The 26,442-nt window shown below is 38.9% G+C and overlaps 1 protein-coding gene across 4 annotated transcripts in view; it reads right to left on the reverse strand.

Annotated features, from left to right (window-relative positions):
* Positions 1-26,069, reverse strand: part of PDSS2 (decaprenyl diphosphate synthase subunit 2) — a 267,780-nt gene extending 241,711 nt beyond the window's left edge. For 2 of the 4 annotated variants that reach the window (XM_070223628.1, XM_070223629.1), the window contains exon 1: positions 24,837-25,413. In XM_070223628.1, coding sequence (XP_070079729.1) covers positions 24,837-25,132 — 296 coding nt within the window. In that variant the 5' untranslated portion in view covers positions 25,133-25,413. Of the gene's footprint in view, positions 1-24,836 lie in introns of all 4 variants that reach the window. The other 2 variants (XM_023650874.2, XM_001503961.6) reach the window with 2 other exon arrangements.
* Positions 26,070-26,442: the final 373 nt, after the last annotated feature.

Raw genomic sequence — 26,442 nt, forward strand, 5'->3', positions numbered from 1 at the left:
AAAAGAAAAGAAAATCAACAATTGGACTTTATTAAAATTAAAAACTTTTACTTTGTGAAAGATCCTGTTAACAAGATAAAAAGATGAGCCAGAGACTAGAGAAAATATTTGCAAATTACATATCTGAAAAAGGACTTGTATCCAAAATGTGTGAAGAATTCTCTAAACTCAATAGTAAGAAAACAATCCATTTGAAAATGGGCAAAAAGACTTGCACAGACTCTTCATCAAAGAGTTAAGATATGAGAATGGTAAATTATAACATGAAAAAACGTTCAACATCATTAGTCATTAAGGAAATGCAAACTAAAACCAAGAGGAGATACTATTACAAACCTGTTAGAATGGCTAAAATAAAAAATACTGATAATACCAAATGCTGACAAGGATGTGAAGTAACTGGATTTACCAGACATTGCTGGTGGAAGTGTAAAACAATTTGGCAGTTTCTTATAAAATTAAATATGCATTTACCATATAATCTAACAACCATACTCCTGAGCATTTATCTTAGAGAAGTGAAAATTTATGTTCACATAAGAACCTATATATGAACGTTCATGGCAGGTTTATTTGTAATAGACAAAACTGGGAGGGGGAAAACCCAAATGGCCTTTACGGTAAATGGATAAACTATGGTAGATTCATACAATGGAATATTAATTAGCAGTAAAAGAGAATAAACTACTGATACACACAACAACTTAGGTGGACCACAAGGACATTACGCTGAGTGAAAATAGCCTGTTTCAAAACGTTACATACTATACAATTCTATTTCAAAATGATAAACATATAGAGATGGAGAACAGATGAATGAATGCCCAGGATTAGGAAAGAGGTGAGGATGAGACTATAGAAGGGTTGCACTAGGAAGTTTCTTCATGGTAATGGAACAGTTCTATATTTTGATTGTGGTAGTTAACATAAATATAAACATGTGATCAAAGTTTATACAACAGACACACACACACAAATTGGGGAAATCCAAATAACATCTGTAGTTAACAGTATTATACCAATGTCAATTTCCAGGTTTTAATAATCTTCTATATATATGCAAGATGTTACCACTGTGGAAAGCTGGATAATGGCGACAAAGAATGTCTCTGTACTATTTTTGAAACTTCTTGTGAATATATAATTATCTCAAAAGAGAAAAAAAACAACAAAACTTCTGTTCAGAAAAAAACTGTGATAAAATTGGAAAGAAATACATTTGAGAAAAAATAAAATCCTTAATATACAAAGAGCTCTCATATGTCAATAAAGAGAAAAAAATGCAATTAATAATGAGCAAAAGATACAGACAACTCACCAGAGATAAAATTGGCCAATAAACATAAGAAAAAAGACTCAATCTCACTAGTAATAAATTCTCAAGACAAAACAAGATATTTTTAGCACCTACCAAATTGGCAAAAATTGTCACTATCCAAAGTTAGCAAGAATAAGCAAAAACAAGCACTCCCATATACTAGGGATAGAAATTAAAATGTGAAAATATTTTCAAAAGAAAATATGCATGCCCTTATTCCTAAAAATTCAACATGTAGGAATTTATCCTAAGGAAATAAACAAGTATGCAATGACATACAAGTAAATTTCTTCATCACAGTACTATCTACAACAGCAAAGAATTTAGGGGAAAAATGTCCAATAAAAGAGGATAATTAATTATATTACATTATATCCATACGATGGAATACTATGTAGTTATTAAAAATTATGTTTATTTACTATTAAAAGCAGTTCTCTACGTACTGCTAGGAGAGAAAGGCAAGAAACAAAAATATACATATAGGACAAATTCATCTTTACAGTCTTGTAGGCTATATACCAAAATATTAACACCAGCTATCTCTGAGTGGCAAGATTATGGATACTTTTAAAATAAATTTCTATATTGTTTAACAGGGACATGTTTAAAATGAAATTAATTTTTTAAAATCAAATAATACATGCTAAACTAAAGAAGGCTCTATCAACTAGAGATTTTTATATATAATAATGTTAAAAACCCTACTCAATTTTATAGTTTCACAGGAAAAATAAAACTACCCTGCCTGACACAGCAACATTTGCTTTTTCTTTATGATTCCTCCAGGTCCCAGAAAAGATTCGTTGATTACTAGTCTAAAAACAAACAATACTTGACCAGATTTGCTTCAAAAACAATCCATGCAACCCAAGGAGTGTGTACGCCCATTCACCATGAAGTTGATAATCTCTACATCTCCATTTATATCTAATTGTAAATGGCAATGAGTACAGATTTAGATATTTTTAAATAGATAATTTATTAAAACATGCTGACAAGTGTACTCTACCATAAATATTGTAAGGGAAAGATGGACAGGAAAAAGAGAATACAATGACAAGAATGATAATATCTTCCTCAACATGATCTTGAGAAAAAATAGAATCAGTTCTGTTGTGAGGATAAGGAAGAAGGCAGGCATATAGGGAATTTTTCCTCTTTTGCTTGGTAATTTGTATCAAGATCAGAATCTCTGAAAGATTATTTTGATGCTCTAGAGTTACCAAGGGTTATTGTGCAACTGAAAGTTAAGGTTTCTCTAGTGGAGACACATGCCTTCTTCGTGTGTGTTCTTTCCCTCAGTTAAACTGCTTGCAATGTCCAAGTTTAATAATACAGTATTGCTGCTTTCATAGTTTATATCCTGGATGGCATCACTTTCTCTATGCCCTTCATTCTCTATGGACATTGTCTTATGCCGGTCACTTCTCTATGCCCTGCAGCATTTTAAAAACCTTTTTGTTTTTGTTTTGTTCTATAGGCCTGAATTAAGGGGGCTTACAATATGCTGAAATCATCAAGAGGTTTTCTCAGGCTCATTAAGTTAAAACTCTCCCGTGTAGTTAACTGCTGATTTTGACTCAAAATTAACATGATACTAACTGCTCTTCCTGACTTCCACACTTGGTATTCCAGTTAAAGGGAAGGGCAGAAATAACTTCTTCCTATTTTCCATCTATCCAAATTCTATCCATTCTTCAAGCAGCTGCTCAAAATTCTTCTTCCATGAAGCCCTCTGGTTTAGCCAGCCCACAGCGGTCTACCCCTGCCCTGATTTTCTCTAACACTTAACTAAATCCTTCATTTGGCAATTACTAACAATTATGATGAAATTCTTTTATTTTGCATCATCATTTAAACTTCATATGTTTACATCGAGTTTCCTCAAGAACACTCTAAGTTCTCTGAGTACAGGAACCCTTTTTACCTCAACATATCCATCACGGTCTTTTAATACACAGTAGATGGACAATAAACATTGGCTGACTAACTGCAACACAGCTACACCTTTCAATTCCCCTCCTTAATTGAAACTAATGTTCTTTGCAACACAGCTATTATTCCTCCTCCCTCCCCTCTGTCTTACTTACAGGGACAGAACTACAAAGCAGAGGCTGAAGAGAAGGGTTTTGAAGGGCACTGTTTTCTCTGTCTCCCTGCAGCAAAACTTGTGTACACATGTGAAAAGAGAATAAAACTAATACATTTGGCACATGTCTTTCAGAGTAAAACCACCATCATTTAACAAGAAATGTCACCTTTATTGGAGACTATTCTATGGGAAAAGAGAAGGAAAAAACCCTTGTGCACTAATGTATTGCTTTCCTCTTAAAGCACACACATGAACAACTCTGTCAGTCTCGGTTCCCAATACTCCCAAACTCTGCACTCAGGACTTGTGGGAGCCTTTATAAATTCAAAGATATTTTTAAGAATCACGTGAATTCTATCTATCCGAAAGCATTTTTCAATACCAGAAAAGTTTTAGGATTAGGATCCATTCTTTTAAGAACACTGATACTGTCTAAATAACTCCAGATGTTTTGCTTTGGTTTTTGGTTAAGGGGCGGGGGCAGGAGGGCAGAAATCAAAATGAGGACCCTCCCAATTAGAAATATTTGCCATTCCATTCTAAATGGAATTCCATCTTTTCTTATATTTCTGCTTGGAGGTTCCAGAATTTAAACTTATGCCACTCATGTCTAATGCCAAAATATGAGGATATAGATAGGATTGTTACTAAAAAACTGGTTTGTAGATAGCTTACATCTAAATTATTTTTATAAATCATAATCATATAAAACCGGAATTGATTCCTGCATTTGTAATGAATTTGCCAACAGTATGAAGTGTTATTTGAAAATAGCTGTCTTTGATAGAGGAGCAAATTATGGAATGACAAATTTCACGTTCTTGCAGAAGTTGTACACCTGCTGACTAGAATTTAGCCTCAAATTCTAAATCAACAATGTCTTAAAGCTAATATATTTTCATATTACATATTAGATATAGTCAAAATTTTCTGAAACATTTTGATCGCTCACTAGTACACTGAACAGACTCATAGGGAGTTTTATGTTATTATTCCCTCTGTCTTCAAGAAGGTGTATGCCAAACCCATGGAAGATATCAAAATAAAGAGAGTAACAGCATCTCATGGTAATCTATTCCTAACAAATGCTATAGCTAGGAAAAGTTTTCCTACCTAATTTTAATCAATCCTGCTACAATTTAAATGCATTTTTTTCTTTGTTTTTAGGGAGAGTTGATCACTATCTTTAACCACGACACTCTATGCTATGAAGAATAATCTGTAAAGTAAACCATAATCTAATTTAAAGTAATAACTAAAGCGAAGGTCAGGAAAAGGGCAAAATCCTCTGGTTAGGAAAGGTTTTACTCCACTCAATTCAATTCTGTGAATACTTACTGAAGGCTTTCTATGTGTCAAGTAGGAATATAAAGGCAAAATCATCTCTTTCAAAAAGTTCAGTCTTAGAAACACTTATACCTAAATCGAAGGTCCAAAATAAAGGATCCAGACAGGACAATTAATCCATGAAGTAGACAGCTGTAGCTGAAGCATCTCAAATGGTGAACTAGAGAACATATGCCCAATCTTTTGTTTTTTCCAGCTTTACTGAGGAATAATTGACAAATATAATTGTATGTATTTAAAATGAACAACATATGCCCAGTCTAAGGTAAGCAGCCACCACTTGACACCAGCTGATCAAGGCCATGGAGAATGCAAGCTCCATGGTGTCATATCTTCCATTTTTTTGAAGAGACAGTAAGTTGGAGGAAGGAGCAATTTATCCTAGAGAAATCAGAAAATGCTTAGCAAAAAAGCTAACACTTGAGTTGAGTCCTGAAGGTTAAACAATGCTCACTAGGTATGAATGTAGATGGTTTACTTGCTGTGGCTACAGCTTACGGTGGAAAAGGCGTAGAGGCAGAAGCAACCAGAAAGGAAGGAAGGGACGTGTTGCCATGCATAGACCAAACTGTATCCCACAGAACATGGGAAGCTACTGAAGAGTTTATGACTCCACATCATAGAAGGGTAGAATTTATCTGTCTGCAGGGAAACTTCACCAAAATGCCATTCAGTGAGATTGCAAGATTTGACTGGTAGATAAAGAGGCAGGCACCTTGCTTATAATCTATAAAGTAGGCATCACCATACCTAAACGCTTTTGTTAGGCCCCTAACTATTGAAACATCTAAGTGCTCACATGGTTCCAGTAGCAGCAATGGCTGCTTAAACAGCAGCCAATGTACCCATGGAGAAGAGTATACCAAACCCAGAAAGAAAGTTTTGTGACATCTGCCACCCCCGGATGTCTCCTCCCCATTCTTGGCAAGGGTAAAAAAATGGCAATACTTTATTCATTATTCAAATGACTTAGAGTTCACAAAACCTCTTGACATATATTATTCTCAACCATGTAAGAGACGCTCAGCTCCCTATTTTCTACTTTGTCTAGGTTTATAACACATTCACAGCAAACAATTGTATTCATATTTTGAACTCTTTTTTTTAATGCTAAACCACTTCAGGAGTTCTAAAATCTAATTCAGGGCCAGATATTAACCAGCAACCCCTACTTTCTTCATTCTCCTAACCCATTAGTCATCCTCCTAATCCATTGGTCAATCTTATTTTACTTGCAATTCATTAATGAAAATATAATAAACTCCAATGCAAAATTAATCTATATTTTGCTTCAGAAAGGATGTTCGTTTTTGCCAAGGACATTTCCTATTCTCCAGTCAGGAAGAAGGAAAGAAAACTATGTGTTGCCTCAGTCTTTCATTCAAGCCTCACAAGAGATAGGTATTATTATTCCACAAGATAAGTACTATTATTCCCATTTTCGCTGATGAGAAAACAAAAGGTCTGAGAAGTTAACTTGCTCAAATGGCAGCTAGTAAATAACATAAGCTAGGTCTGAACCCAGGTCAGTCTGCTTCTAAAATTATGTTCTTTCCACTATATCACACAGCTTCAACTGCTACTATTTCTAAAAATAAGTCATAACACTCCACTTGTACCTTATATTTGTACAGTGCAACATACCTTTCAAATCATTTTCATCTGTAATATTTCTGTGCGTTCCTAAAACTATCCTTCAAGTAACTTAGGCAAAGAAAATAAAAATGACTAACCTTAGATCACAGAGAAATGATTATTAGGCATAAATGATAGCTGATAACAACAGCTATGCTTATTGAGCACTTAAGCCAAACATTTTACAGTGTGTCGTCTCATGTAATCCTCATTACAAACCTGTGAGACAGGAATACTAACAATCTCATCTATTTTACAGATGAGGTAACAAGGCTCAAGGAACTCTAGAGTTCACACAGCTAAGAAACGGCAGCACTGGAATTCAAGTCCAGGTACTGGTAAACTCACAAACCCCCGCTCTCATCCACAGCCTCATATAGTACTGCCTCCCTAAACGGCAGTGTTCTTCATAGAATATTATGCTTGCACTGTAATTAAGTTAAACTAAAACTGGTTGGAATTCCAACTTAAAATTAAAATCAGTCTGCATTCCCTAACCCACTACTAAATGCAAGTGGCAGAAGTAGCACAGGGTGCAGGACAACATCTACTAGGAATTTATAAGAAATTTTTCACTGGCTGACACATGGATAATCAGAAACTCAATTTAATTTGGGAGGAAATTAAACCATAAAGCTCCCAGGATTGTCCTCGACGAGGCAAAAGACAGTACCCTGACCATCTAACAAATGAATCCACTATTCTAACATACATTCAAAGTCAAAGACATTGTTGTTTTTTTTAAAATGATTGGCACCTGGGCTAACACCTGTTGCCAATCTTTTCTTCTCCTCCCCCTCCTCCTCCTCCTCCTTCTTCTTCTTCTCCCCAAAGTCCCCTGGTATATAGTTGTATATCCTAGTTGTGAGTGCCTCTCGTTGTGCTATGTGGGACGCCACCTCAACATGGCCTGACAAGCAGTGCCATGTCTGCACCCAGGATCCAAGCCATCGAAACCCTAGGCCCTCGAAGCGGAGCGCGCAAACTTAATCACTGGGCCATAGGGCTGGCCCCCATTATTTTTTAACTTATCCAATGAAATAGTAAAAATCATCCAGGATGGAAAAGCTCCACCCCAGTTTCTTCCTAAGTTGACCAGGTGTATTGATTAGTATTTTAAAAGTTAGATTAAAATGCTGGGGCCAGGACCACCAACTTCTAGATGTTTCTGGAGCTCCTTTCTACATCCTCATAAAATTGTACAATGCATACTCTATTGTCACACTTGTTTTTAATCATGGGTACTACAGAATAAAAAGTATGGGAAAAAATATATAATACTTAAAAATAATCAAAACATAAAAATGCCTTTAATAAAAGCTTTGTATATACTATAGTATTAGCCCTGTGAAACTAAATGACATTTCTTTTAAATACACAGCAACATAAAAGAAATAGCATAAAGTCAGAGAGAAATATTGAAGTAGAAGATTCATGAAGCCATTTTTATTCTGAGGATAAAATAATTTCATTTATTTGTTGATATTTAACAATTTAAGATATAGAAAGCACCTGTCACAAAGCCCCTATAATTATTAAACATTACAAAGAATATATTCATGCAAATTATCAATGTTTGAAAAATTCAAAACATTACTGCTAAGTTTTTAGAGTATGATATAATGTTCACTAGACCTATCTCTAGCCTCATAATTTTAGAAGTAAAACCAATTTAGTTTGCTAAAAAATAAAAATAAAAATAAAAATCTTCGAAGCAAATGAAATAACCCTCCAAGGAGATTCTGAGAGAATGGTAATTTTTAAAGCTATTTTTAAATATTTGTTAAAATGAAGTTTCAGTACACGAAAATAGAAAAAAATGAAAGGCTTGGAGGAGCCTTTGGTGAGTCATAGGAAGAAAAGCAAATCCAGCTGCACTCCATAAACTAAAGATTTGTAACTAGAACTTTGAATAAGCTTTAAATCAGAAACAACTATCTGAATCGTTAACATCTAATACTCATTTCAAAAACGTACTCCAGGGTAGCTATTTTTGGAAAAACATTCATTAAACTCTTCAAACCTCAAGCACAGATGAATATTTTTTTTGGTCACTAAAGGGCCTCCAAGGTGTTTAAAACACATACACATGAAAATATTCTGAATCCTATAGAAGAATAAAGAAGAGACAATTATAGAACACAGTATTTTGAAAAGCAGTTGGCAATACCGTGGTAATGAACAATATGAGAAGAGAGATGTGGGCATCCAACCTAATTTGTTAGAATCTAAGCACAAAGAATTAAGTATTACAGCACTTAAAAACTTATGATCTGGGACCAGCCCTGTGACAGAATGGTTAAGTTCACGCACTCCGCTTCAGCAGCCAGGGGTTTGATGGTTTGGATCCTGGGCACAGACCTACACGCCATTTATCAAGCCATGCTGTGGCGGCATTCCACATAGAAGAACCAGAATGACTTATGACTTGGACATACAACTATGTACTGGAGCTTTGGGGAGGAAAAAAAAGAGGAAGATTGGTAACAGATATTCGCTCAGGGCCAATCTTCCTCACCAAAAAGCCTAAAGAAAACCTTCCGATCAATTCATCCTTACTAACTGGGCCCAGAATTAAGAACACAGACTAGTCAGTATTCCTCACCCTTAAGTAATATATGGAATGTTTTTAAAGAGTAAAAATTCAGTCATCCAGTATTCCCTTAAGTGACTTTTATCAAAATATTATTTAAATATGTATAAATACAAAAATTATAAACACTGTATGGTTACAGTTCTTATACAACTAAAATAAATAAAATTACAAATTGAATACAAAACTTATTCTAATTGGCATTAATTTACTATGACAGATGACGGTACTTGACTGAAACTAAACTGTGATTCCCAATATGAAAATGGTTCTGTAGTGGTAGTTCTTTGGAATAAGAGAAGCCTAAGGTGAAGATGTTATTCTCTCACCACTTTTCTCTATTCAAACTATATAAACTTTTATTCATATAATATATTGCTGTTATTATGTCTCCTACCTGGCCCCAGAAGATTCTCTCTTCAGTCTTGACACAAGAAATAGACTGATCAGGGGCACACCACAATCATTACTAATCACTTGAGCAGCTCTTGTTGCCAGGGCTAAGGATTTTGGTGGGAGAGACAACTGAAATGGACTCCCTGAGTCAGAAAGCGATAGGAGAAGCCCTGGGGAGGCTGGGTCCAGGTGGTGGCAATAACTGCCAGAAGCAAAGTGGCCATGGTGATCCTAACAGGCAGCAAGGATACGGGAATTTTAGGTCATCTCAGGCTCTGTTGTGATAGGCAGAAATCCACGACTAATTAATCAGATCCAAGAATTCAATTCAACAGGCATCCCACTGACATCTGTTTTGATTTAAATAACCCAAAACGAACAACTCCAGGTCTGGTGAACAGAGACCCGTCCGAGACACTACAGGAGAGTCGTGGCCTCTCCCCCAAATCTGAGATCCACAGTTCTTGAATGAAGAGGAAGCCAAATCCCTCGTGGAAGATTTTCTTTCCCCAAATGGATCTCTGGCCACTTACCGAGGTAATCACAAGCTGGCAGAAAAGGGAAATACACAATCCTCTTAACGATTCCTACCTACTAGCTCTGAGCGAACATTAATTCTTAGGAATTAAGAATACCCCCTGTCCACGAGTCTGACTGACTATGAAAGTCAGGTATAGGGGGTGGAGTTCTAACAACCTCTTCTCAGAGTCGTCATTGTGAGGGCCCAAAGACATTCTAGTTTTCAGATATTCCCCCAAACTGACAGAGTCCCCATAATGGCTCCCTGGCTTAGGAGGAAGGAATATTACAGTAAGAAGTGCAAAGTAGACGCTGATCAAATTCCCTTTCCTAATCAGAATCATTGCCTTTCTAGGGGAAATTTTCTAAAATTTCTGAAGGAAAGGTGAGATGTTATAAGCCAAAGGGGTATAGGTTCTGGGAGGAGCACGCTTGCTTGAGTAGCAGGTGTACATACTGCCCTCCTCCCCTACTCTATTACTGTACAGGCAACTCAAAAGATGCCTCCACCTAAAATGATGTTGTATTGAACCTGTGAAAAGCCCCAATGAATACAGCGCAGCCCCCTAAGGTTTTGGAACAAGGCCATGGCCCTTTCAGCAAGCAACTGAAGCAACTATTTCCTTTTGAGAAACAGATCCTGGCTTGCTATTAGACTCTGGTGAAAACTGAATAGAAGAACATTAAGTGACCATGCAACTAGCAGTTCACCATTAATTATTATTGGATGCATTTAGTTCTAAATTCCAGAAGGCCATGATCAAGAAAAACAAGCGGAGGCCCAAACAGGATGTGAAGGCACATTTCAGTTGCATATCAGATCACTTACACTCCCTAGGAGCGTCCTGTGCCCTGCTACATGCCACCTCTCCCTCAAGCTGCACCTATGGCTTCATGAGGAGTACCCCACGACTAGTGAGTTTAGGACTGAGGGGCAAAATTCCTCCCTGGTTACAGAAAGACCTGAACAACACATTGGCACGAGCTGCAAGAGTACTATTGTTACATGACAACTCCATCCAGGGGTGATCCTGAGAATAAGCCGAGAAGAGAAATCCTCTCTACAGGGAGGACCTAAAGCAGTGCATCTCATTACTCACTTTGCCTGGAAATAATATGAGGCCTGAGGTCAGAATCTACATGCCAATTTCTGGCATTTCTAATAGACTGGCTGAATGATCAGGACAAGGAAGGAACACATTCAGATGACTAGTGACAAGGTGGTTTGGGGAATGGATATTTGGATAAATCTCTGAGAATGGGACCAGCATCTGAGAATATCTGTGTTCCATGTGACTTCTCAACAAAAATACCCCCACTAAGAAGAGGCTCTTAATAAGCAGATGCACAGGGTGACTGTTATTGACAAAGGGGGCTACTCTCCTTATCTAGTCAACTCAGCACTTGACAAAGCAGTAGTGGTGGCAGGTAATGGTGGCTACACATGTGCTCAACAACAGGGATTTCCTCCCACCAAGGCTGACACAATGGCTGTCATTGCTAAGTGTCTCTAGATGATATCCTCCTTCCGATAAACCACTTACCTCATAAAGGATGAACTCCAGTGACCGTTTTCATCCTGGAGAGATGAGCAATTCGTTCTCTTCAGAAGAGACCTTTATCCTGTGTTTGGATATGATTTCCCTGTCAGGCTGCTACCGACACTACCATCTAGGTCTTACTTGTGTTCTAGCATGGTACCCTATTCAACACTGCCTCTGATAAATAAAATCAATTCCCAGCAAAAGTAAGGCAACTGGCTAGTGACCCAGGGCTTCTTTAATCTTAACACATACCCCACCCATCTTTCAGAAGCACCCTGGCCCACACAATGGTAACATAGCCTACAACAACATAAGCAAGGCTTCAGCTGGGAGTTACCATGTTGGGAGGCTGGGCTATTGCTGCAAAATGCAGATTATGAGCTAAACCAGCATTCTTCCAGTTGGGTAATGGATGTGACATTTCTCACAACTACAATTAATGATCTCTGAGAAGTTTGCTACCTGTCTCTAAGCCTGGCAGTTGCTATAAACTTTTGTGCCCAAGAATGCTTCCATAAAGAAACACAATAATGGTGTGTCTGAACTGGAAGCTGAGCTTGCTACCTGGCTCATCATTGACAGAAAGGGCAAAAGAGATGCTTAAATAGAGTGATATATCAGCTACCAAGAGGGCATATGGATACTGGCATACAATGTGAGCCAGGAGGAGTATAGATGGCATGCAGGAAACGCTCTGGAGTGCTTCCATAATAAAGTACAATGAAAGATACTGCAATTCTATATAGGCTAGGCCATCAATGGCATAACCCTTCAGGATGAAGATATGAATCAACCCATGAGGCAAAGAACCTTGACAAGCTGGAGTCATAGCCATTTGCAGAAATAATGCAAATTCTTTATTTGATGTGTATATTAGCTAGGATCAGGTATCACTGATTATGACATAAAACTCAAAACAACAGTTTAAGCAATAAGCAGTGTATTTCTTTCTTATGTAAAAGAAGTCTGAGGGGCCGGCCCAGTGACATAGTGGTTGAGTTTGTGCACTACACTTCGATGGCCCAGGGTTTGCCAGTTTGGATCCTCGGCGGGGATGTACACACTGTTCATTAAGCCATGCTGTGGCAGCGTCCCACATACAAAATAGAGGAAGATTGTCACAGATGTTAGCTCAGGGCCAATTTTCCTCACCAAAAAAACCAAGAAGTCTGGAGAGGGTAACCCAGAACTGTGTGGAAACTCCACAAAGATGTCATGTTCCTTCACACTCTCTAGTCTACCATCCATAGGGTGTGGCACTCATCCTCATGGTCAAAAATGGCTTCTAGAGCTCCAGATACCACATCAGTATTCAAAGTAGCAGGATAAAAGAAGGGACAGAGAAGGGTAGGCCCCCTCCCTTTAGGAGACTTCCCAGAAATTCCATATACTTCCACCAGTATCTTTTTTGGCCAGAAATTAGTCATAGAGCCACATCTCTTTTCCAAGGTAGAAAGAGCATCAAAGTTGAGAAAGGCAACCAGCAGTCTCTGCCACAGTGGGTCAATAGTTCTTGGTGTTTCCTCTGCCTTACTACTTCTTCTGCCCATATAGGTATAATAGTAGTGGGCAAATTTACCATTTAGCCCACAGGTTGAAGAATATAAAAACTGGGTCACAATACAATTAGAAGAAGATTGAATATCACTCAAGACTTGATAATGAGTTATTTCTTTGGGGAGGTGGTATGTTTTTAGTATGAGTGATTAATTACATCATTTTAGGTGGAGGCATCTTTTAAAATATCTATTCAGTAAGAAAGCAGGGAGGGCGGGCAGCAAATTCAAGCAAGGGTATCCTGCCCAGAACCTGTCCCCCTTTGTCTCATAACAACATCTCACTTTTCTTTTCGCAGAATTCATTTCTCTTATTCTGTGAGGTCTCAGTAGGCCTGAAATACAACAGTTTACCCCACAGATGACCAAAGGAGTGGCCAATGGCCCAGGCAGGGCCAATCATAGTACACCTTTTGATCTACATTATGTATAAGATGAAAGAAAGGCTGAATAGGTCCTCTCTGACGGGAATTTGAGCCTTGAGGAGCCACAGAAGGATGAAAGGCAGCTACAGCCAAAACTTTCTGACAACAGTGCTGTACTGTAGAGGAACTAAACTATCCGTAAATTCCTGCTACTGATATCCCTTAGAGCTTCCCCAGTTCCCATTCTCCCTAAGGCCTGATTTTTTAACTCCCTCTTCAAAACTGTGATCTACCTAGCGTCCTTCCAACAAATTTCCTATTTTTGCTTAAGTAATCCAAAATGAGTTTCTTTGCTTGCAACTAAACAACACTCATATACAGTCATGTGTCGCTTAACGACAGGTATATGTTCTGAGAAACACATTGTTAGGCAATTTCATTGCCATGTGAACATGATAGAGTGCACTTACACAAACTCAGATGGTATAGCCTTACATACCTAGGCTCTATGATACTAGTCTTATGGCACCACTGTCATATATGCGGTTGGCTGAAATGTCATTATGCAGTGCACAACTGTAATTCTACACTCCTTTCCAACCCTAGCTCCAGTGTCTACCTCCCTAGGAGCACGTGACCCATTCCTAACTGCATTTTAGACATATCCACATGCCACAAACACAAAATTACCCACTATACTCTGCACCCAAACATGCGTCTCCTCCTGTATGCCCACTGTCAGTTAATGGTATCTCAATATATTAAATTACGCAACTTGCCTAAAATCTGCTCTCAAAATTACCAAGTCCTGTCAACTCCACTTCACAAATGTAACTTGAATCCATTCTTTCCACTTCATCTCCATCACCTCCACCACCACTGCCTACGTTCATACCCCACCTTCATCCTCCTCTACCCTCAAGAACACCTTCTCAATTTTCAATATTCAACTCAAATCATCTCATTGAGACTTTATTTGTTTTTTGTTGGGAAAGATTCTCTCTGAGCTAACATCTGTTGCCAATCTTCCTCTCTCTCTCTTTTTTGTTCTCTCCCCAAAGCCCCAGTACACAGTTGTACATTCTAGTTGTAAGTCCTTCTAGTTCTTCTATGTGAGTCACCACCACAGCATGGCTACTGACAGACAAGTGGTGTGGTTCAGCACCCGGGAACCAAATCAGGGCTGCCAAAACGGAGCATGCCAAACTTTAGCTACTAGGCCATCAGGGTGGCTCAAGACTTTCATGATTCATTAGCCCCCTGCTCACTGGACCACTCTATTCTTTGTATCTTCATTTTACTTGGAAACATTTTTAGCCCAACACGTGTAACATTTTATTGCACTTATTATTTTATATACCTATTTCCCTTATTTGAATATAAATCCTGGTGAGGAGTAAGGGGGAGCAGTTCAGTATCTGGTGTTCTTTGCAACCCCTAATAATAAGCACAGGACCTAGCCATTAAGAGACACACTTAACTAGCTGCTGAAAGAAGAAAGGAACGGAAGAATGAAACGGCACCCCTATCTTACACCATTCACAAAAACGAACTTGAAATAGATTAAAAACTTAAATGTAATACCTGAAACGGTAAAACTCCTAGAAGAAAACAAGCAAAAAGCTCCCTGATTTTGGTCTTGGCAATGATTTTTTGGATATCACACCAAAAACCAAGGCAATAAAAGCAAAAATAAATAAGTGGGACTACATCAAACTAAAAAGCTTCTGTACAGCAAAGGAAACAATCAACAAAAATGAAAAAGCAACCTACAGAATGGGAGAAGATATTTACAAACCATATATCTCAATATCAAAAAACCCCAAATAATCCAACAAAAATATGAGCAAAGGGAGGCCATGCTGAGGCAGCGTCCCACATAGCACAACCAGAAGGACCACAACTACGATATATACACTTATGTACTGGGGGGCTTTGGGGAGAAGAAGAAGAAAAATAAATAAATAAATAAATAAATAAATAAATATGAAGAAGAATGGCAACAGATGTTAACTCAGGTGCTAATCTTTAAAAAAAAAGAAAAAAGAAAATACAAGAAAACGATCTGAAAAGACATTTTTCCAAAGAAAACATACAAATGGCCATTAAGTGCATGAAAAGGTGCTCAACACCACTAATCAGTGTACACTTTAAATAAATTTACTTGACAATTTTACCTCAGTAAGGCTGGGAGCAAGGGAGGAGAAATGAAAAGGCCATAGCAATCTTCTGCCAGGTCTTCCTGCTCTAGTTTTTCTTTTCTGAAATCCACAAGCTCCACAGCTGCGAAAGCCAGCTTTCAAAAAGGCATTTCTATTCAGTTCTCTACTACTTAATCTTTATAGTTTAATTTTCATGTATAGGTACAAGGTCCATTTCAAGGTAACTGTTCGTTATGGTATGAGGTAAGGATTAAGGTTCTTTTTTTTTCCCCCAGCACGATTTGCTGAAAATACTATCTTTTACCCATTGGATTACCTTGCTACCTTTGTCAAAAATCGATTGACAATATACATGTGGGTCCATTTTGGAACTCTCCATTTGGTTATACTGATGTATATGTCTATCTTCACACCAATCCCACACGGTCTTCCTTATTGTAGCTTGGTAGGAAGTCTTGAAATCATTTCGGTAAATGCTAGATTTCTGGAGCCTTTCTCTACATGCTCCCTCTTCTTCTATATTCTGTCCCACAATTTCCAGCTGCCTCAGCCTCTCCAAAATCTGATCTGTCTCCTCAACTCAGCAGCACTGCCATCCTCTGCTTGAGTTCCCCCTCTCTGTGCTGCTATTTGGACAGTATCTCCCAGCAGAAAGCCAGAGTGATCACAGTTGTCAACTCAGTTGTTTTCCCTCTAAAAGTGTTCACAACCCTGTGTTCCTGTGCTCTAATCGGAATATAGTTGTTTCACATATTTATCCAGTTTTCTGCTATTTATAGTGGAAGGGTGAGTCTAGCATTAGCTACTCTACCTTGGCAGACGCAGACATTCCCAACCTGTCCTTTTTGCCTTATCCCATTCCATCCCACGTTCAGCTCACACCAAACCACTACTTCCTTACACTTGGCTAAGCAATTCCTTGTACCTTAACTGCTTTCCCTGCCCTGGTCATTTCCTTCTCATCCAACATGACCCAACTCTTATGTCATCTCACATTTGAAAGTCTTCAATTTTCTGTAGAGAAAGACTTTTTCACCTCTCTGTCTCTACAGCATATTGTTCACACATACTATAGCATTTATCCCAAGATCCTCTTGACTATTTGCATGTCTCCTCACTAAAATGAATTTCTAATAATAATGATAACTGCTAACTTATGGATACTTTCTATGTGCCAGGTACTGTTCTAAGAACTTTACCTATTTTTACCCATTTAATCTTGATAAAACTCTAAGATACAGGTACTATTATTATTCTCATTTTACAAATGAGGAGAGTAAGGTACAGAGAGATTAAGTAAATTGCCTGAGATCACACAGTGGTAGAGCCAGGATATGAATCTGAACAGTCTGATTCCAGAGCACATGCTCACTATACTGTCTCCCATGAACTCCTGAAGGGCAGCAACTACGTCTTATTCTTGTTTGTACACCCCATGCCCAGAGCACCTCAAACATTTGTGGAATGAATTAAAATTTATAATTTTCTCCGAGTCATCCAAGAAAAAGTCCTTCATGAGCAATGTAGGTTTTCAGTCAGTAATTACAGAACTGAATCTAGAAAGGGTCTTTCATAAACATAGAAGAGACTAAAATTAAATTTCTAATAATAAATTCAAAGAGCTCTGAAGAATTTTACCATGCAAAAAAGATTAATAAGGCTTCTTAAGTAGCTAAGTAACTGTAGCGAACTCAGTCAGGAACAGAAAGTCTCTACCAAGGAATCAATACTCCCTAAGAGAGAGACTAAACGTCATAATCTGTCACCAATAAATGGATACTAAATTAATCCCATCTATCTAAATCTGAAGTAGAGATCAGATTGTTTTGAGGGCAAAAGTCAAAAGAGTATTTAAGAAAATTTAATCCTAAGAGCCAAATCTGTCAAGAATAATCAATGAAAACAAATAAAGCGACATTGCTCAGTGAAATCAGCTATGTTGAAACAACAAAAATTTAACCAATTCTATATATTAAAAAAAAAGTATTACTCATCACCTTTGAAACAATTAAGTATCCTCCATATGATTATTAAAAGCATTTAGGTTCTTGACAGTCAGTAAATAGTACACGAAGGACGGATAATAGCTCCCTTCCTTGCCATATTCAGTGACAACACTAATTTCTACGGCAGTCTAGAATTGGCAACACCTTTGGAAATCATTTAGTCAAACTCCTTACTTCATTGCTTAGGAAACTAAAGCCCAGAGAGATGGAATGACTCGCCTACAGTTACACTGTCACCTGCTGAAGATGAAGCTAGAACCACAGGTCTACTGTTTCCCCAGCCTACTGTGCATTTGTGTGCCGTTCATTCATTCACTCCACTCCCCTTCACTCTCGATTCAAATGATTTTTTTTAGCTTTTCAAAACAATGAAATAATTATAGAGTCACAGAAAGTTGCAAAAATAGTACAGAGTCCTATGTATCCTTCATCCAACTCCCTCCAATATAGAGCTGTAGTACGCTATCAAAACCAAAAAAATTAGCAGTGGTACATTAGTGCTAACAAATCTACAGACCTTAATCCATTTTCAGCACGTTTTTTTAAGATGCATTCATTTGTGTGTGTAGGTGTATATAGTTCTATGCTACTTTATCACGTGTATAGATTCATGTAACCACCATTAGAATCAAAACATCAAACTGTTCCATCACCACAAAATACCTCTTTGTATTTACATCCCTCCCTGCTCCCCACACTATCTCTGATTCTAGCAAACACTAATCTGTTCTCCATCTCTATAGTTTTGTCATTTTAAGAATGCTGTAAAAAAGGAATCAAACAGGGGCTGGCCCATGGCCTAGTGGTTAAGTTTGGTGTGCTCCACTTCAGTGGCCTGGGTTTCGTTCCCAGGCATGGACCTACACCACTCATCAGTGGCCATGCTGTGGCAGCAACCCACATACAAAATAGAGGAAGACTGGCACAGATGTTAGCTCAGAGTGAGTCTTCCTCAGCAAAAAAAAAAAAAAAAGGAATCATACAGTATATAAACTTTCGAGATTGACTTTTTCTTTAATTATGGTAAAACATACATAAAATTTATCATCTTAACCATTTTTAACTGCACAGTCCAGTAGTGTTAAGTATATTCACACTGTTCTGCAACCAATCTCCAGAGCTTTTTCATCTTGCAAAACCGAAACTCTATACCCACTAAACAACAAATCCCATTTCCCCCTCCTTCCAGCCCCTGGCAACCACCATTTTACATTCTGTTTCTCTGAATGTGACTACTCTAGATACCTCATATAAATGGAATCATACAGTATTTGTCTTTTTGTGACTAGCTTATTTCATTTAGCATAACGTCCTCAAGGTTCATTCATGTTGTAACATGCGCCAGAATTTCCTTACTTTTTAAGGTTGAATAATATTCCATTATACATATATACCACATCTTGTTTATCCATTGATCTATCAATGGACATCTGGGTTGCTTCCACCTCTTGGTTATTGTGAATAATGCTGCCATGAACATGGGAGAACAAATATCTCTTGAGACCTTGCTTTCAATTCCTTCAGCTATATACCCAGAAGCAAAATTGTTTGATGATACGGTAATTCTATTTTTAATTTTTTGAGGAAGGTGATTGACTTTTTTCATTTAGCATAATTCTTTTGAGATTCACCCAAGTTGCTGTGTGAATAAACAGTTCATTTCTTTTCATTGTTGAGTAGCATTTCATTGTAGGGACGAAACACAGTTTGTTCAACCATTCACCATTGAACGACATCTGGGTTGTTTCCAGTTTTTGGCTATTACAAATAAGGCTGCTATAAACATTCGTGTATACATTTTGACAGAAGTTTTTATTTCTTTGGGATATGTGTTCAAGAGTATAATTCCTGGGTTGTATGTTTAATTTTATAAGAAACTGCCAACCTGTTTTCCAGAGTGGCTGTACCATTTTTACATTCCCATCAGCAATGTATGAGAAATCTAGTTTCTGTGCATCTTCACCAGGACTTCAAATTGTCAGTACTTTTTATTTTAGCCATTCTAATAGGTATGTAGCAGAATCTTGTCATGATTTGAATTTACATTTTTCTAATGGCTAATAATGTTTCATATGCTTACTTGCCATCTTTTTATTTGTTTACTTGCCATCTTTATAGGCTCTTTTTGTCCATTTTCTAAATGTACTTTTTGTTTTCTTACCACTGAGTTTAGAGAGTTCTTTACATATTCCAGACACAAGTCCTTCTTCAGATAAGTAATTTGCAAATATTTTCTCCTTGTCTGTGGCTCCTCTTTTCATCCTATTAACAAGGTCTTCTGCAGAGCAAAGTTTTTAATTTTAATGAAATCCAATTATCAATTTTTTTCTCTTATGTAATGGGTTTTTGGTGTCAGATCTACAAACTGTTTACCTAACCCTAGGTCCCAAAAATGTTCTCCTATGTTTTCTTCTAAAAGTTTTATAGGTTTGTATTTCACATTTAAATCCATTTGCATTTCACATTTAAATCCATTTACATTGATTTCACAATGATTCGTTTTACATTTTTTTTTTAATATGATGTGAAATTTAGGTCAAGCTTCTTTTTTTTTTTAAAGATTTTATTTTATTTTTTCCTTTTCTCCCCAAAGCCCCCCGGTACATAGTTGCATATTCTTCGTTGTGGGTCCTTCTAGTTGTGGCATGTGGGACGCTGCCTCAGCGTGGTTTGATGAGCAGTGCCATGTCTGCCCAGGATTCGAATCAACGAAACACTGAGCTGCCTGCAGCGGAGCGCGTGAACTTAACCACTTGGCCACGGGGCCAGCCCCTAGATATCCAATTGTTCAGCACCATTTGTTGAAAAGACTTTTCTCCCTCCACTGAAACGCTTTTGCACCTTTGTCAAGAATTAATTGGCTGTGTTTGTGTTGGTCTATTTCTAGGTCTCTATTCTGTTCTATTGATCTGTCTGTTCCTCTGCCAATACAACACCATCTTGATCAATGAAGTTATATATATAAGACTTAACATTAGGTAGAATGTTTCTCCCACTTTTTTCCCCCAAAATTGTTTTAGCTATTCTAGCTCCATTTCATGCTGCTCATTTTACTTTATTGCACTGCTTATCCTTTTTATAAGGTCCTCCCTATACCTAGTAGAGGTATGGCAGCCAGAGGAAGGAAGGAGAAAAAAGAACCATGAAGGAAACAATGTGTAATATACTACGACCACACTAAAATATTATCCAGGTAATTTCGATCCATTCATCCTAATGACACTCCGATTTCTTCATGAAAGGTTCTCTATTATTCCAGGACACTTCAGTATCTCTAAATGTAATAGCTAATATATCTCCACTATTCATTAGCCACAAGTCATTTACTTGCTTCTGTTAGATATTTATATATATACGTGTCCAACACGATGTCTCTTCAACAAGGGAAATGGTCCATGTTTTAGACTTCTTTATATTCCTCCATAAGCTTCAATAAACATTGAATTAATTAATTGAGAATTATTTTTTCTAACTGGAACTTAAAACAGAAAGATCCTAGAAAATCTAGACGACAAAGGTAAAAAATCAGCTAAATGCTACATTGTACCTAGTAATACGATAATTATCTCCCCAAATCTCAAGGTTTTAAACTTGATCTCACTTCTGAATTAAACTGTTAAAGAGTATACTTCTAGGCTCTTTTCCTTTTCTTGATGGAATTGATGGGATGGCTTATGTAAAAAAGAGAAGTTAGTGAATAATAAATTACGGTGATTTCCTTTTTTTCCTCTTGCTGTTTGCCAAAAATGCTACCATTCATCTACATTTTAGGGCTATTAGACATGATTCATCCCTAACATACTGTATAGATTTACCCAAAAAGTAAAATAACCCAAGGGGTACTTTACTGATTTAAGTAAATAGAAACTCAGAATGTCAGATGGAACCGTAAAAGAATTTACCACGTCTGGTTTTCTATGGTGCTAACTAAATCAACCACAAGGGGTCTTTGAGTCCTGTGGCTAATACGCTGAGTGACAGCACCTTCCTCTTAATTACCAATGCTTTGCTGACAATATTTCAACAAAGCAAGGTGTATAGCATTTGAAAAAATATAGCTACTTAATCCATGTTTTCAGCTATAATTTACAATAACCACAGTCTTCCTACCCAATGGATCAAATGCCTGCTCCTTTGCTAAAACAGAAATATACACAACTCCCTCCTTCAAAGGTTTTTATTCATTGGTTGCCTGTGAGTTTAGACTGTTTCAATAATTTGCCACACACTATCAAAGCAAATGTAATAAAACTATATGCGGATTCACTCTTTCTTTTCTTATAAACTAAAGCAATTCATATATGTTACCACAACAGCTTTGCTGAAACTTATTTTGTTCCTCTCCAATTCTTTCACTGTAGTATGGGACTAGGTAGGCAGGGCAGGCTCCAATCAGGAAAGTTTCAGAGCAATTAGTCTTAGAAGCTTTCACTCAGTGTGTCTCTGGTGGCTTCAGAAGGGATCTTCTCCAAGACCCCATTTGATGCTCTGGCAACTAGGCAGATGAACTGCAATTCTCAGAAGATACTCATCAATAAGGGTCTTTCTAGCTCTGCACTTTTAACTTCAATGCTTTGTTACAAAGACTACAATACGCACAATGCAATATACTACCACAACCCTCACCACTAACACTACGGTTCCCACCACACACAGACAGACCCACTATCTGATTAGCAAAAATGAAGAAACTTCGGGGGCTGGCCCGGTGGCACAGCAGTTAAGTTTATGTGCTTCACTTCAGTAGCCTGGGGTTCACCAGTTCGGATCCTAGGCACGGACCAATGCACTGCTTATCAAGCCATACTGTGGCAGGCATCCCATATATATTTTATATATATAGGAAGATGGGCATGCATGTTAGCTCAGGGCCAATCTTCCCCAGCAAAAAGAGGAGGATTGGTGGTGGATGTTAGCTCAGGGCTAATCTTCCGCAAAAAAAAAATTAAGAAGCCGGATGGTTCTAGTGCTGTGAGAACAGAGTAACCTGAACTCAGACACTGCTCTGGGAGTATAAACTGGTATACATACCTTGGAAAACACTTGGTATTATCTACTAAAGCTGAACATGTGCATACATTCCTGTATCTACTCTCTCAAGACAAGTACACCAGGAGACACGTGCGAGCATATTCACAGTAGCATTTGTCATAACACCAAAAAATGCAAACAACCCAAATTCTGAGTGAAAGAAGATTGTGGCATATTCACACAACAGGATTTCATACACCAGTGAAAAACTAATGAAGTACAGTTAAACACAACATGGATGAACCTTAGAAACAATGATGAATAAAAAAAAACCAAGTCATAGCAGATTATATGCAATAAACTACCATAGTTATAAATCTCAAAACTGAGCAAAATTAAACATGCTATTTTTTAGGGAAACACTCATGTAATTTTAAAAAGGAAAAATAAACACAAAATCCAGAACAGTGGGGGTCAGGCAGATGGACTGGGGAATACACAGATAGCTTCAACAGGATTGGTAAAGTCGTAGTTCTTAAATTGAGTTCTTAAACTCATCAGTTTCATTGTTAAGCTTTAAAACATATATGTGTGTGTGTTTTGAGTGTGTATCATCCAGAATCTCTGGAGAACTAACATTCCAGCTACAGGACAAGTTTAGCCCACTCATAAGATGACATTCCTGATAACTGGGAACACCACCAAGAAATAAAATCACTTTACTATTGCTATTTGGTAACTTTTGTAGTAACAAAGAAGTGACAGGTGTCTCATAGAAAATTATAGCAAGGGGGTGGGCAAGGAAATGGGGGTGGCTATAAAAAGGGCAAGTGAGGGATCCTTGCAGTGATGGAAATGTTCTGCATCATGACTATATCAGTGTCAATGTCCTGCTTGTGATATTGTACTATAGTAGTGCAAGATGTTACCATTGAGAAAAACTGCATAAAGGGTACATCGGATCTCTCTGTATTACTTCTTCCAACTGCATGTGAATCTATAGTTATCTCAAAATAAAAGTTTAATTTAAAAAAAGAAACAGAAAAAAAGATAATTTTTGTCCAGGGTTTCTCCATCTTGGTACACATTTTGGGGCACATAATTCTTCACTTAGGGCTGTATTGTGCATTGCAGTGTTTAACAGCATCCCTGGCCTCTACCTACTAAATGCCAGTAGCATGCCCCTTGTGACTACATCTCCATACCCTGCCAGATGCTCCCTACGGGGCAAAACAGCCCCATTTGAGAACCACTGCTCTGGTCATAAAAGCGAAGAAGAGCTGTGGAAATGTTCCCAAAAGAAGGAGACATGGCAACTAAATGCAATACCTGATCCCAGGCTGGATCTTGTACTAGAGAGGAGAGAATGCTATAAAGGACATTATTAGGTCAATTAACAAAATTGGAATATCAATGGTAGATTAAATAAAAGTATTGTATCAATATTAAATGTGCCTGAATTGATTACTGTAATGTAGTTATGTAAAGAATATCCCTATACTTAGGAAACACACAATGAAGTATTTAGGGGTAAAGGATCACGATGCACGCAATCTACCCTCAAATGATTCAGGAAATATATATGTGTGTATGTGTATATATAAATTTTACATATACATGTGAATAGTATATATATGTACATAATAGGTGAATCTGATTAAAGGGTATACAAGTGTGTTCTTTGTATTATTTTAACTCTTGCAACTTTTCAGTATGTTTAAAATCATTTACAAATAAAACGGTGGGTTTTTTTAAGTGGAAACAAAAGTTGTGGTCCCTAAAATCCTAACGGCAAGTTTCACAGTGTAGCAGACCAGCATAAGTGATAAAAATCCCAAGAGGATAATGACTACTGACCGGATAAATTCCTACTTCAAGCCTGGTTCGTCGAAAAGAACTGCCTACCTCCAGCCTATCTCCCCCTCCACATTCTTTCTGGAGATGACCTCTTAAATAGGGCGGAACGGAAAACGAATCTATCTCATTATTAAAAGACCATTTCTAGAAAGTGACTCAAATCCTCATCCCTACTCGATTTCTCCACAAATCCCTGAGGTATCTTCGCTCTCAATAGTCAAGAAGCAAAAACGCGAAAAGGGTACAAGTGTTTCTCAAAAGAGAACCACGAATCCGTTCGGCTGAGCAAATGAAGAGAGAAGGTTAAGGTGAGCGTAGTCAACTAGACACAATATTGAAAGTCTAAGAGGGCTGAGGAAAGGAAGGAGTAAAAAGAGACAAGCAGGGAGCCAGTATGAGCGAGGAAGGGTGTGTCGGCCAGGAAAAAGGACTAGAGTGGGTGCCAGCGTCAGCGGGACAGAGAGTAGCTCACCTGGCTGTGGTAAGCAGAGGGTGCTGAGTCCCCACCAGCTTCCGCACCTGCATAGCGATGTTGCTGAGTTCGTCGCTCAGCAGGCAACGGAGGCTCATAAAGGACGTGGGATAGCCCACGATCTTCTCTGCCTCTGACACCACTTGGTTCCAGTGGGCTGGGGACCTGGAAGACTGACCACGCCAGGAGCCCACCAAGGAGATGGTGTCGAGGGACGGGGACCACCACAGGCGACGCGGGGAACCCGAGGCCCCGAGATAACGGGGCAAGCGAAACAGCCGCTGCCGAAGGCTCATAGTTTGAGTCTGACAGTGTCAGGGACCTGGGGGTGTCCGGAGGTGGCGCGGGGAACAAACCAGGGGCAGAGGAGGAACTTGCAGGGACTAATTAGAAGCAGCGCCTCAGAGCGGGGTGGGTTCCTGGAGCCGAGAATAGAAAGGAACTTTCACTGCAGCTTTCTGCAGCATGGGCTAGATACACAACAGCCCCGGCTCAGCACCGTCCCCGGCCATCTGGGTAGAAACCACGGCCCCTGCCTAAATGGAGGACGCCATATTGGAGGCGTGGAAAGCGGCCTGCCGTAAAGACAGGGGCGGGCTGTTCAGGAGCAAATGTTCTTTGCTTTACGGCGCAGTCGTGAACGCCCCAGAGGGGCGGGGCTTTGGAGTTGAACCCCGGAAGGTGATGGGTAGGGTGAAGGCCTCAGCTCCTCCCACCTAACACGCCCCAGTACAGGCCTGCGAGGATCGCAATTGCGAGGGACGCAGGGCGGCGAGGAGCGGTTCTCCAGCCCCTGGAGTCTAGGCGGAGTCTGGTTTATGAGAGCATGCCCAGCGCCCAGCACAGAGTGGACATACAGATGTTTGTGTCACGAGCGAGGGTCGGTGTCTACCAACTCTCTTTCCCTGGCCCCCAGCTCCCGCGGAAGGAAGGGCGGCAGGCGGAGGCGCCCGCTCTTCTGGGATGCCTCTCGTAGCTGCCCGCCGCTAGACCCTGGCCGTGGTAGTGGAGCGGCGTGAGCGCGGCCCCTAGGGCTGCGGGGCTTCGGGACCTGCGGCCACGGCTCCGGTGGGACGCAATGTCCAGGCGCGGGGCGGAGCCTTCCTGCCCTCAGCTGCCAACCAGGCGGAAGGTGGCGTGGCCCGGCGGAAAGCGTTCTTTTTTCCAAGGAATGTCCTCCATCCTTGTCCGAGTCACTGGCTCCTCTGCCGGCCTTTGTTTCCCCATGTGTACAGCCCAGGCAGAACCAGCAGTGCCTCCACAGGGTGCGGAAAGGCCTGCGCCCAGCGTCTCTCGTCGTTCTCTTTAGAAGAAAGCTCTGCTGGCCATCCAGGATTCAAAACTGTATCACTGACCCACCCTAGTGCTTTCTACTTATAGCTCACATATGTGTTCATTTAATCCTCAAAACAACTCCATTAAGTAGATAGCGTTAGTATTCTTTATGTTTCATATGAAGAAACTGAGGCACAGCCAAGTCGTGTCAATTACCCAAGACCCCACTAGACTGGGATGTGAATCCAGGTAATCTGGTTTCTGATTCCATGCCCCCAACCCCTTTTTAAGGTTGGCACCTGAGCTAACATCTGTTGCCAATCTTTTTTTT

This window comes from Equus caballus, chromosome 10 (assembly GCF_041296265.1).
Source record: "Equus caballus isolate H_3958 breed thoroughbred chromosome 10, TB-T2T, whole genome shotgun sequence".
NCBI lineage: Eukaryota > Metazoa > Chordata > Mammalia > Perissodactyla > Equidae > Equus > Equus caballus.